Source organism: Brienomyrus brachyistius, chromosome 22 (assembly GCF_023856365.1).
Source record: "Brienomyrus brachyistius isolate T26 chromosome 22, BBRACH_0.4, whole genome shotgun sequence".
Classification (NCBI taxonomy): domain Eukaryota; kingdom Metazoa; phylum Chordata; class Actinopteri; order Osteoglossiformes; family Mormyridae; genus Brienomyrus; species Brienomyrus brachyistius.
In genome coordinates, this window is record NC_064554.1 from 3035235 (window position 1) to 3049107 (window position 13873).

At 47.5% G+C, this 13873-nt stretch overlaps 1 protein-coding gene across 2 annotated transcripts; it reads right to left on the reverse strand.

Annotated features, from left to right (window-relative positions):
* Nucleotides 1-220: 220 nt before the first annotated feature.
* Nucleotides 221-13822, reverse strand: tmem184ba (transmembrane protein 184ba). Of its 2 annotated transcripts, XM_048992056.1 has the most exons (11): nt 13645-13822; nt 13234-13305; nt 10967-11200; nt 8830-8995; nt 6463-6553; nt 6125-6200; nt 5930-6021; nt 5270-5439; nt 4870-5064; nt 4475-4501; nt 221-2904 (listed from the first exon to the last, which is right to left on the reverse strand). In XM_048992056.1, the coding sequence occupies exons 3-11, from the start codon at nt 11198-11200 to the stop codon at nt 2678-2680; spliced, it is 1278 nt and encodes a 425-aa protein (XP_048848013.1). In that variant the 5' UTR covers nt 13234-13305; nt 13645-13822; the 3' UTR covers nt 221-2677. The 2 variants fall into 2 exon arrangements, with proteins under 2 accessions (XP_048848013.1, XP_048848014.1); XM_048992057.1 differs by lacking the exon at nt 4475-4501.
* Between the last annotated feature and the right edge of the window lie 51 nt (nt 13823-13873).

The following is a 13873-nucleotide window of genomic DNA, read 5'->3' on the forward strand; positions in this document are numbered from 1 at the left end:
AGCGGTTTGGAAAATGGATGGATGGATAGATAGTAACTGATTCACACGTCACTTACGTTTAATAATGTGGGAGATGACGTAAAAGGCAACAAGCTCGCTGGGCCCTCAGTGGAAAAGGAACCCGCACTCAGTTTAGACAGATATTTCCAAAAATACTCTGCAATCCTTTAGACCACTGCTCCACAGACACCCTTCTTCTCACAGTTACAACATGACAAACTTACTTTATTCTTCCATTTTTATTGTTCATCTGAACATCACAAAGGCGAAAATAGAAGCATAATCTGTCAAGCCTTGTGTAAATATACAAAGAGCAAGGGGGAACAGGTAAAAATAAACGGCAATATAGAACAATGACAGTACAAAACTAAGCATCTTTAACCTTTACATTATCATAACCATTAAAATTCTTCCAGCATTTACTTTTAAAGTTTATTTACAATATCCTATTTTCTTTGAGCAATAATAATATTTATATACCTTATTCATAAAATAAACCAGGCTGCAGAGATTGCAGGATGAGAGAAGATAGCACAAAGTAGGAAAGTTCATTTAAAAATCCCTAATAGCAAAGCATATCAGGAGAAGCAATTAGCTTTAAAAGAAAGGAGGGATGTCACACAAATGAGATTCAGGATTTCTATTTTGAGGACACTTGAGGGAAAAATATGCACAAAAGACCTGACTCTCAAAATCATTCTTCCACAGCAATTCTTGCAGTATATTTTACTGGTCTATTAAAACCACCCCCAAAGAAATGTGACCTTGTCTTTAACCCAGGCAAAATGTTTCACCCACACATCAAACACAAAGGTGTACGTTTAAAATCATGGCCTTTTTGTGACACTCGTTAGATCTGCGTATAAGGAGCTATAGTCATGTTACCCAAATATTCTCCGAAAGCTGTTAAATCTATTGGCCCCTATAAGGGTGTGGCACTGGCACTCTAAAAGCTAACAATAAAGAGGATAACTATAGAAAAGGCAACATACATTTCTTATCGTGGGATCAGAACGGCGCTTCATGTGTAAATTAAATTTTACTGTTGCCCCCTAGTGTTACAAGCCCAGCACTACACCATATAGGCAGTCTGTATGTAGTCACCACCAGAAGAGCATGATCACTTTTGTTATAGTGACACAAACTCTCGCCGTCTGTTGATTATGCAATCCCTCTATCGTCGCTGAATCACAACACGCGTGTACTACTTCATGACTGACACCCTGTACACCTGCAGTGCGCCGGAGCCAGGACCTGCTGCAGTAAATTTAATTTGCCTCACAGCAACATATTATAATGTTTATCACTCTCTAACTACAGTTAGACATAAATATGTCTCCGTAAGGCTAATGATTAGAAAGTCTCTGTGTACCATTACAGCTAGAGCCTGTAAATCACCAATGTCTATGTACCTTATGGATGTGTTTCCCGACCCGGTCCCTCGAGGACCCCCAGCCGGTCCACGTTTTTGCTCCCTCCCTGCTCCCTGTCAGACAGCCCACATTTTTGCTTGCTTCCAGCTGTATGGTTTTTGTAAAAATGTGGACCGGGTTGAGAAACACCGCCTTATGGCATCAGCGAAAGCCTGGGCCGTGAAAAATGTCCCAAAAATGTGAGGAGAGTAATCCCGCCCTTTACCGGCCACCACTCAGGGCTGGATCCTCAGATCCTGTACTCCTCCATAGCACCACCGGCGGCCAATTCAGCCCTATTCCCCTTCCATGTAAGAGCAGCGTATGACGAGTTGCATGCCACACAGATCCAGCCTCAGTCCCTCTATGGAATGGGGGTGGGGGGGGAAGAGGTCATGAGAAAGTCTTCCTCTTTTTGGCAACAGTTTCATAAGCAGCGTTGCAGGTCTCGGACGAGATAATTCTGAAATCATAGGATTAGCTCTCGTTAAAGGTGTTTAACAGATGGGCAGCGACTACCAGATGAGAAATCTGCCCTTTTAGTGCGTTCTCATCGACAGTAACCTTTATGGCCCGTGTGGACTGGTCTGTCTGCTCAGTGTGTGTCTGCTTGGATATATAGACCTCCCTGTGCCAATGTGTCCGGTCAGAGGGTGTGTGGACCTCGATGTTCTGTGAATCATATTTGCTAATCTGTTCAGCTTGTATACAGACCTCGGTGGGCAGCCCACCGATGCTTTAATGTCACTCAGTTTAAACCGTTTTGGGGTACAAACACACCCCTACGTAACTGCATACTCAGCATGGCTGTACAGTTCTAGCATATAGGTCAGTTGGCATCAGTCTGGGTAATCGATGTGGATGTCTTGTTCCTCACTGTGGGCCCCTTACTACACAAACAGCACTCTGCTGTCATGCTGAACAGGGGAGTTTAAGTGCTTCGGACTCTATAGGTGTGTGAGGGAGTGGGAAAGTGCAGTCCAGTTGAAGCCCCTCCCACATCAAAGCATGCATGTGTGTGTAAAAGTGTGTGCTGTGTGTTGGTCTTGTGTTCTGTTCCAAAAGCAATAACGCGGTCAAGTCTCTGTAGGGTAGGTTAAATGCCTGTAACTGTGTGTGTGTGTGTGTATAAAGTTGGCCACAGTGTGTATGGGGAGGGGACCATGGCACTTTGCCCCTTGGGGAGCCACCGGATGAGAGCAGGGTCACCTGATAAATGCCCCTCCCCTCCCCCTGGACCCCCCTCCTTCCAGGCTGGGTGGGGGTCAGAACTCATCATCAGAGCTGAGCAGCAGCGTCTTCTCATTGTCGCGGGTGCTGGTGACACTGTGGCTGCGCGAGACGGCCGGGCCCGAGCGCTGCTCCAGCGTGGACTGCTGCGTGTACTGCTGGTAGGCCGGAGAGAAGTTATGGATGGCGTCTTGGACGATGTCGCCCGGGTTCATCGTCTCCTTCAGGCTGCTGGAGATGCTCTTCATTGGGGCACAGCGGCCTGGAAGAAAGCAGAGACCATGTGACAATTAAACGGTCAATCAAAAACAGGCAAAGACAAAAAGGGGTGGGGCTCCCTTGCACAAGACAGGCGCTGTAAGACGATGAAAGTGGTATACAAAACGCAGTACAGACATTCTTCTACTTACGAACTTTCAGACATACGAACAAAGAGGACTAAGTTCTACTAAGTTGTACTCCTTGGGCTCTCGTTTCCTGTTCGGCAACATTTTTTTTTCTGCGTGCCAATTCCGCCTTGTACGACTTCTGGCCACTACTCCCACCACAGAGCAGCGTAACGTGCGGACTCCCTGCATCCTAGTTCCTTGTACTTGCATATACCCTTAAAATGATGTTGAATAACGACTTACGAACATTTCAAGTTACGAACGACTGTTCGGAACGCAACTCATTCGTAAGTAGAGGAGCGTCTGTACCAAGTCACTTGAAGCAACAAGATGAGGCAGCATGATACTTTTATGAAGAAATACAAGACAGATATCAGAAAAATATGGAAGCTGGTGAAAGACTAAGGCTGAAAGGAAAAGTCGAAAATATGACGAGAGCAACGAAGCTGAAGATGACTGATTACAGAATTTGCACAGCTGCTTCCTGCTATATAACACGTAATAAAAAAGACACCTAAACCATCCGCTGGCACATTCGGCTTCCAATGTCATATGCGGCCCCGCTAAGTGCCACCTCGGTTTCTAGGTTTTGATGATGATTGAGAGATTTATAACTCGTTTACTGAAATAAGCAGAGGTGGGTAGTTCAGGTCCAGAAAGTAAAAATCCAGACCAAGATTTTGTTCCAACCAACCAGTTGAGTATATAGAGTCGCAGTCACAGAGTACTCAGCTGGTTGGTTGGAACAAAATCTTGGTCTGGATTTTTACTTTCTGGACCTGAACTATCCACCTCTGCATGTAAATGAGGAAATCTTAGGGTCAAAGAGCAGGGTCAGCCAGCGTCCAGGAGCTGCTGGGGATTAAGAACCTTAATCAAGGGAGAGACCTACGATATGATCATTCTTCTGACTGCAGGATTCGAATCTGAAAATGGGCACTGATCCCATGATGTAAATGAACCACACACCAGCCAGGTATTTTACCAAACCAAAGAGAAGGGGGGTTGAGCAGCCAGTTGATCTTGAACCCCCAGAGATTTTTTTTCCTCCCTATTTGGGAGTTTCTGGTTCTTTTCCTCTGTTGTCTTTTATTTCTTTGTCTTTCCCTTTCCCTGTTTTTGTATTGTTCTCTCTTTACATAGGTCTGCTATGATATAACATCATAAAGCGCCTTGGGGCGACTGTTGTGAAAGGTGCTATATAAAAATAAACCGAATTGAACTGAATTTAATTCAAAAGAACTGCAGCAGTGCCTTCTGGGATGCGACCATATAATGTTCCGGCATTTCTTGAACCACCATTGCCAGTTCCATTTTCCAGCACTGAGTTAGCCAGCGAGCGACCGCACTTAAAACTGGCAATGAAGGACAAACAGAATGCAAAGAAAGAATAATGAAGGGATGGCGACTCTATGGAAAAGCTAGAGACTGCTGGGGACCTACCGTACTGTCCGTATGTGGGAATTGGCCCTTTACGTACGCAGCGTAAAGAGGGAGAGCGGGAGGGGGGGCGGGAGTGAGACACAAGACAGTTTGTACAAAGGAGTCCAGGAATTTGGAGGGAGGGAGGATTAACAGAAAGAATAATGGATTTCATTGCACATGATAAGTAGAGTAAAAGAGGACAGGACGTGTAAAAACATGGGTGGGGGGCATACAGTAAAGAGAGGCAAAAATAAAGGGGAATCCAGAAAGAAAATGGGAAGAGAAGGAAGAACAGAGAAGAGAACATTAGCGAGTTCAGTTGGTTCCCATGTCGGAAGCAGCAGAAACAAATACTTGAAAAAACAGCCCAGAGTAGTGGGCTGAAGCTCCACCCTGCGTGACCCCACCCTCACCTTGGGAATCCAGCCTCTTGTCCATGTAGACCTTGTAGGTGAAGGCATGTCGCAGTGCCAGGGCAGCGAAGAACATCTCCACGCAGATGATAAAGTTCTGGTAGCCGGCCGCCACCGTGCCCTCGCCCACGGACATTTCCGGCGAGTTGATCCGGGGGATGGTGCCGCACTTCTCAAGGATGGCCAGCAGCAGGCCTGGGGGGGGGGGGGGGGGCAGGGGTACTGTGAATGCCTCGCAGGTTTCGACACCGAGCTTGTTGTTGCCGAATGCAGGCGGGTAGGTTTCAGAGGCGTCTAGAAGCTCTCATGGAGTGAGAATGGACCGTTCGACTGATTATTTAAGAGGGGAGATTGTACCCTACAAACACCAGGATGGATTCCCGGAGAAGGCCACGCTCACCCTGCCAGAAGGAGAGGAAGATGACAGACTTGACCATGAAGAACTTGAGCATGGGGCTGTAGGAGCTGAGCAGCTCACGCGTGGCGAAGTAGAAGAGGAAGAGGGCGTACAGAGAGAGGCTGACGGAGATGTTGTACACGATGGTCACGTACAGGTACCCGCTGGCCACACTGGGGAGGAGGGGGGGAGTAAGTACAGGGAAAGGTCAGTGCTATACACCCCACCTGTAACCGCACCGCCGATCGCTTTGGCAGACGGGCACAAGGTCGTGCCGCATCCATCCCGACATTTTCACTGTCAATCGAAATCCACACCAGAGACGAGCACTTTCAGACCCGGGCTCCAACAGCAGCCCCTCCCCAGGCTCTAAGAAAATCCCAGCAAGTACGGAAAGATGTGCTGTGTGTACACGGGACATAGGAACGTGTCGGTCAACCACGAACTGGCAAAATAACAAAATAATACGTCCAAGCTCTCGATTTACAATGGCTTGCATTATTAATTTGATTATCATTATTATTATTATTATTCATTAATATCTTATTTTGTGGGTGTAATACAAAAGATTCGCTACTAGGCCCTCATCAGCGTGTGAGTGACAGGAAGGCGGTACAGAGTCATCACGGCTGACTCCTGTTGGGGGGGGGTGGGGGGGCATACTTGAAGTCTCCGTCTCGATATTTCCCAAAGGCCTGCAGGATGACCGTCACCATGGCCATCAGGGGCTTCACCACGCAGAACTGCAGGGTGGCCTGAAAGACAGAAGGTCGATCTGAGTGTGCTGTCATACACAGGCAAGGCAGGGGAAGGGGAGACACGGGGACACACGTGACCCCGGAGAGGCCCCGGACCCACCTGCTTACAGAACCTCAGGAAGCCGATGGAGTAGGTCTTCCCCCAGAGGCAGCACGTGCCGTACATGCAGCTGGACCTTAAGCACACAACCAGATGAGACGTTAAACCAGTGCTGTGCACACGCCACATGAACATGACACCAGGCCCGGCTGTCACATGCTACACGCATGACCACTACATGAGAAATTATATTTGTGGGAGGACTTCCCTAGAAAACTGAGCCAGACCGTGCGCAAAAGCGCCACCTAGAGGAGGGGCTGACCTATGGCAATTATGTATAGGCACACCTTGCATTTAAGGCATGCAGACCAAGAGCACAGTGAACAGAGCACACTCACTCAATAGGCTTCCCCCGGATCTCCGCCATGATGGCGCTCTCCCCTCCCAGGTACTCGTAGCACAAGCTGAGGAAGTTGTAGATGACGAACGCTGTGGGCGGAGAGACACGGGCGTCACTGTCATGTCCACGCGAAGCCGTCTGAGTCCAGAATCACGGAAGCACATTTCACCAGTGATCTGCTGTTCGATTCTTCTCAGACTGTCATATCTATGACCACAAGTGTGGGACCGACTGCGACACCGAATCTCAGAAAGCCCATCCAAGGCCTAGTGTGCTGCTTCGGGACGAGACACGACGGACGTGTCACAGCACAGCTCAGCTCCACCCTTACGGCTTGCTGCATTCCATTTGAACTCAGAAGTTGGAATTTCCCAGTTCCTCGGCGGAAATTTTAACTGGAACACCCCATGAAGACAAAATTCCAACTGGAAAGTCATAGGAACCTCTGCAATCCCAACCTTGGAATTCAAGATGGCTGCTCCCTTCATCAACAGAAATGAAAACTGTAGTTACACTGTTTATTAGCACTTTCACCTTATTTGTGGCTCAGTAAATGACCGTACACACTGTTCTTGTCTAGTCGTTATCTGTGGACATGTTCCTACATTGTTTTTGTGTGCATGTATGTGTTGTTGGCTAGGAGGAGCTAGGAAGTCAGAGCAGAGAATGACGTCACACCTGAGTAAACCGCGTTCCTATACACCCGGCTGAAAGCCATTTAGCACAAGTTATCCGGCTAAGCAAGAAATCCTGATTTTTGAAACAGGTCCCTGGTATTGTGAAATGACTTTCTGACTTGGCAGATAACTCGGGTGTGATGTCATTCCCAGCTCTGACTTCCGACCTCTATGATAAATGAAACACATCAGCGCCCACCCCGCCTCCGCCCTGCTGGGCCTTCAACCTCCTCACCTAGTCCTCTCCAGCTTGGGAACCAAAACTTCCTCCTCACTCTGCCTGCCTGCCAGCTCACTGAGGCCGAGGCTACAAACCCCTGGCTGCACAGCAATATCCTGGGCTGCCCTTTGCCTGTGTGTGTGTGTATAGGGGTGCTCTATATTTAGTCACAGAGCCCTGGGGGTTCAGCTGCTGCGTATCTAAACTCCCATGTGGCATGTGGTGAGGGGGGGCGGGCGGTGGCGGGCACTGAACAGCTGAAGGACCACAGCCTGGCTAGTCGGGGCTGGTTGCACCTCGCACCCAGTACCACCCTCCCTGTCCCTGTCCCACGTCAGCACTCACCCCCCCATTAATCACTTACACCGTCTCCGATATGGTGTTGCATTTTTTCTGCATCGCTGTCAAAGGCAGAGGCGCCGCAGCAATTTATCATTTTATACACAGGAGCATGAAGTGGCAGGGCAGCAGCAAATCCTGGGTGAGGAGTATCTGAGTATCTGAGTACTGAGTACCAAGAGTGCCGAGTACGGACAAGAGATGAAAATAAGCTTTAACGTTAAATAAATGCTGCATCAACGTTAAACAAATGTAATACTGCAGTAACTTCTCTCTGTGCTGATATTGCACTTCGCAGCTTTGATTCAGCACCCACTGGATGGATAAATGCAAATGCGGATGTCCTTTAAAAAGTTAATAATTTAACGCACCAAGCCATCATGACCACAACATCAAGCTGACATTGAGAGTCCCTGAGCTCATCTAGGTGTACATGTATGTGTGTGTGTGTTTTTTAAACCGTCAGCTGAGGTTGCTAGGTGACAGGTTTCCCTCCCCAGCCACCCCAGCAGAACCTGGAAGCAGAGGAACAAAGATGGCCGCCACAAAAGAGAGGCCGGCTTAGGGAGAGCCATCTGTCAGCAGCCTTTTAGCAGGTTCCCACACTCGCGCTCGGCCGCTCGCAGCAGGGACTGACACCCCGCTCCCCGGGGGCCTCGCATTCATCTGACAGGCCCTGACGGAGCGAGGCCATCCATCTTTCCACAGCCCCACCCATTAAGCACTTTTAATTCATCTGCCGCCCTGCTCGACTTTTAAGTAGAACTCTTGTGCCCTGCCGGACAGGAGCAGAGCCTGTTTTACGGGGAACCAAGGGTTCAGCAGGCACCCCTGTAACCTCCTCATTGGCCGATCATGTGATCACAAAAGCGGCTCGGCAGACATTATTCAGATGCTTCTCAGAGGCCTAATGTCCAGTCAAAATCTTTCAACTTCAACAAGCAACAGAAACAATAAAAAAGTACTTCAAAATGAGGTCAAAAAATTTCAAAGCCACTTTCTCCATTTCACTTGTACTGTATTTTTTTTGTACAGCTCTTATGGAAAAGAGAGGGATCAACAGCACATATGCAGCCCCCCCCCGGTGGAGTGCCACAAACACAGCGCGACCTGCCGCCTATGACCTCACCTTCGTAGCAGTCCCTGACGGTGTCGAAGTAGACATAGTACTCCTCATTGGTGAAGAAGAGCAGGCTGAGCCACGAGTCAAAGGCGTAGATGGGCACGATGAAGAGGATGCGCACGATGTGCCTCTGCTCGTTGGGGGCACTGTAGTAACGCAGGTGCATGTAGATCTGTGGGGTGGCGGGGGGGGGTCAATCCAGAGCCCTCCTCTGGTACCAGTCCAGCCATAAAAATCAACGTACTGAATAATCAGCCTCTTCTTAAACTTATGACATCATGACGAGGGCTTAATAATGAGCCTCCTCTTAAACCTATGACATCATTATGAGGCGTTAATAATGAGCCTCCTCTTAAACCTATGACATCATAATGAGGCGTTAATAATGAGCCTCCTCTTAAACCTATGACATCATAATGAGGCGTTAATAATGAGCCTCCTCTTAAACCTATGACATCATGATGAGGCTTTAATAATGAGCCTCCTCTTAAACCTATGACATCATGATGAGGAGTTAATAATGAGCCTCCTCTTAAACCTACAACATCATAATGAGGCGTTAATAATGAGCCTCCTCTTCAATTGCCTCTACAATAAATTAAGGGGGGGAAGAGGTGGATTAAAGTTCATGAGCACAGGTACTCAATTCACCCAAGGGGGAAAAGATAATCCAGGCAACTGTAGGAAAGCTGGAGAAGAGCAGTTAGTTATGCTGACTTTTAACGCCAAGCCAGCAACTAGAGCTATACTCATAGCAAGAGAATAGGAGTATATAGGGATGTAAAAAAGAAACTTCATAAATAACATTCTAATAAAACATTCTAAATAAGATGCTTAACATTAGCTTTTAAATAAAAGTCTAATAAAACCTCTGACTTGGATTTACTAAAACCTTTTATCCAAAGTGACTTACAGTAGAGGGAAAGGTAACAATTCGGGATTCGAAACCATAACCTGTTGTTAGAGCAATGCTCTACTTGTTGAGCTACCAGTGCCCCCTCATCCATGAACCCTCTCCCTGTCCCCCCCAAATTGAGAGGCTGATTTCACCCCTACACCGGCTGCGTCAGCTGGATCCATCCCTCACTCCATCTAGAGCAGGCCTTACAACTACATACATCACAAAAACACACAAACAAACCCCGAAACACTTTGGAAACGGCAGACAAAATTGAAACCATGTGTACAAGCCCTGTGCTATTCTGTCTGGGTTTCAGAATAGGCAGAGTACATGCCCATTACGGCCCGAAACAGTATCCCCCAGCCATCGGGACGGTAAGTGACACTACCGCAAATAGGAGGTCTTTATCTTTAGTCTGACTCACTTCCGACCAGTAAACAGAAGCTTTAATAAGGGGCCGGGAGCAGGTGAACACAGCAAGGCAGACTGAGTGGAAGTGTCACTGCGCAGAAAGCATGTGATCGCACCCTCCTCCCCACAGGGATGACACGGCAACGCATCTTTAACAAAAGCGCGTCGCTAGCTGGCATCGTTCTGAGGGGTATCTGCGCAAAGCGTGCATCCTTGTCCTGACAGTTGCACCCCCCCCGCACAGCCTAGAGGTGGCTCCTAACTATTCAAACCGAAGTGAATTTGCCAAAGGGGTCCTATGTTAACCGACAGCCTTTCAAAGAATACAAAAGGCCGCCCACCTTCTCGCAATCGCGTATTTACCTGCCGTGAAAACACAAAACTCATATGTAGGGAAGCCTGTGGACTGTTGCTAGGCAACACCTGGGCTCTGATGTCACTGAAGAGCAGGTGCACCTGTTGTCAGAGCGACAGTGCATCCTTTAAAAAAAAAAATCTATAAGGTGGGGAGCGGAGGATGACCTGCCTTGCCCTGCTGTTCATCTAAAATCTTATTAACAAAGGTGAACAGACCACTAGCACCAGAGAGAAACGTACACAGTCAAAGACAGAGTAGAGTCAACATGATAATCCAAAAGCTATTGGTGATTCATAATTCTGTAAACAAGGCCTTTAATGATTCTCCATTCGCAGAAACACCAACAGTAAAAACGCCTTTTCCAACCAAGAATCCACAGCCTAGTACTCCGGTACTCAGTACAATTTAACAGGCAGTGTAGCAGCAATCACAGCCACGCCCAGAGCCTGTTGGCCCCGCCCACGCGGCCATACCTGATGGCAGGTGAGCAGCAGAGCGGTCCACACGCAGAAGCCCGACACGGCCTGGGCCGCTGTGGTCATCAGGAAGATGGGCTGCTCTGGGCTTAGCAGCGGCACCTCCGGCAGCCAGGAGATATTGGGGCCAGCAGGTGCAGCGGTGGCCGGGGGTCCCGGTGCCATGCCGACTGGCGAGTCGTCCCCAAGGCGCTCGGAGAGGGGTACGTCACGTCTCCACAACCTGTTCATCTGAAGGAAGAGAAGACAACCCAACTCATCCTGCATCTATCATACTAATTTCATCCCATCACAGTCATATAGAAAGTGCCAGATCCATGGCAGTATAAAAGACACAGTGAAGTTCTCCGAAACACTGCCTCTGTAAGAAAACACCACGGTAAATAAAATGATCTACTGACAAACTCTGGACCATCCCCCCCCGAGGCCAGGACTATACGCAGGAAAAATATCTGACCCCCACCCCCCACAAAGCCACATGACACTGATCGCTTCCGTTCCTCTCGATGTTCCAGCGGAGCACTGCATCCTGCAGCGCCTGTCGCAGTGTCACATCTGCATACTTGAGCCTGATAAAGCCTGGCAGACAGCAGAAATGTGCAGGCCTTGGTGTCATAATCGGCCACGTGACAGCACACCCTACTAGTGACCAGCATACACTTCCGGTGACACTCCACCCGCTAGTATCGTGAATTATAAACAGGCACCGGACTAAGTTTCCAACACTTGAGTCCAGCCAACGGCGATTCTCTCACGGCTGACCAGTAACCTGTGTCTAACCCAAGATGGCTTCCCCAGAACCCCAAGAATAAATATCACTTTTGACATATAAATCAAACACTTGTAACAAATAAATCTATACGTGTCAAAACAAAGATGATGCTCAGCTCTCGAAAACCATTCTGTGATGTGAGCAGGTACTAACTGTGGGACCATCGGTTTAATTGCGCTCAGAGTACCTGCTTCGACCGTAGCCAGTACCACAGCAGTCCAGGTACAGATTTACTACATAGGTGAATGCAAAGGTAATATCAGCCAAGTACTGAGGGGGAAAATATACCATAAAGAAGGTGTCTATTACACACAATAGACTGTTTTACAGATTTCAATTTCCCCCTGTTTCAGGAGAGATTCTGATTAGATTAAATAAGAGAGACACAAATCCATAAAAATCCCCAGCCAGTGGGAACTGAGAAAATAACAGTTTCCGGGCAACAGATCTCTTAAAAAAATATCTAAGACAAAGCCCCCCCCAAGCAATCTTTACAGGAGCCTGGAGCCCGCGAACCTGCTATGTCAGTGATTAGTTCGGTAAACCCCGGAGACGATCCGCATCGGCTCATGGGAAGGAGAAGCGGCGGCGGGGCGAGAAAATGAGCGTGTATCGAGAAAAAGAAAGTGTGAGACTGACAGGAGGGACTGGGACACGGCCAGAAACGCATTCGCATCGTGTACTCACACACAGATATATGTATACTGGATATAAATGATCTCCCTTTTAACTATAAAATATATCAAACCACGACATAATTAATATGTCCTTATAAAAGTTGCCAAATGCCGTGTGACAAATCTAAAGGACCTGAACGACTTTCCCTGAAAGTTGTTCCCTTTCGAAACTAATCCCATTTCTCCGCCAGCACATGACTCTCGACAACACCTATGTAGCTGGACTTCCAATAATCAACACCATTTTATCTGGAAAACAAAGTAATGCATGACACTGTACAGAGAAATATAAATATAGAATATAAAATTTCATCGTATATGGGATATTAATATACTGCGTTACATATGTGTGCAAGAAGCTACAGCAAACACAACATCGCAACTTATACGTAATATTTGTATATACTATATATCTTTATAGCTTAATATTTTTATATTAAAATTGCAGGATAACGGCAGCTTTATTTGTAGCAACATATCTACAGCAATTACTGGAAAATAAATACAATGTGACTAACATAAAACGCTATACTTGAGGTTATGCGGTTAATCGGAGATGCACACACATTACAAACTGGGGTTTAGTCTGCGGATGCATGGAACAGACAGTACAAAGCTCCGCCTGCGCGATACACAGAGACCTTCCAGCTTTTTTCCTAAATAAAATCATTACAGTGGCTCAAACGTTAACGCTGGACATTTCTATGCATGAATAAATCACTCCACGATGCATTTTGAGCGGCACGGCCACGCAGGTTAAAGATGTGACATCAGGCTCCCTCCCCACCTATATCCTCACCGACACCCTGTCTTACCTCATCTGCAGTGGCCCCAAAACTTCCAAAGGCTGGGTCTGCTTGGATCCGATCATTCAACACCCCCGGCGACTTAAAACACAGAGAACACGGCGACCGTTACTCGAAGCACCAAATTGCATCACAAAAATAAAGATGCAATAACGGCGGGTAGTTTCGGAAGTAGCCTTCGTTATTTCAATTCGTCACATTAAAAACGAAAACGCCTAATGTTAACTACCACTCCCAGCTTTAAAAACGTTGAAATCAAACATGTTTGCTTCATACAGGAGAGGGAAGGGCGACGCGATCTGTCCTAAATTCACAAAGAAATCGCTCTCCGGCCATCCATGTTTACCCACCGACGCTGCGCGCAGCAGAAGCCAACACGCCAGCTAACCAAACTAAAGCACTTTACTGAGAGCCACCTACCTAACAATACATAATAAAACCTTTGTTTTTTCACTTTATAAAAATGTATTTTGAAGACGTCTAAAAATCGCGCAAAAATAAAAACAGTAAGCGGTGCAGGGACACAGCTGATCCTTTGCTCGCCTCTTCACCTCCGTCCCTGACTCAATCCATCGGGATTACGGTGTAGCGGCGTCTCGGCTCAAACCAGGCGGCTGCCACGCATGCGCGCCGCTCCGCGCACCCGCTT

What these genes read in the sequence shown, in the direction of transcription:
- tmem184ba (XM_048992056.1), bottom strand. Translation starts at nt 11,200, where the DNA reads ATGAACAGGTTGTGGAGACGTGACGTACCCCTCTCCGAGCGCCTTGGG. An exon ending in TGCTGCTCACCTGCCATCAG is followed by an intron (nt 8,996 to 10,966) that starts GTATGGCCGCGT and finishes GCCACCCCACAG; the next exon opens with ATCTACATGCACCTGCGTTA. An exon ending in CAAGAGGCTGGATTCCCAAG is followed by an intron (nt 4,502 to 4,869) that starts GTGAGGGTGGGG and finishes GCGTACGTAAAG; the next exon opens with GGCCAATTCCCACATACGGA.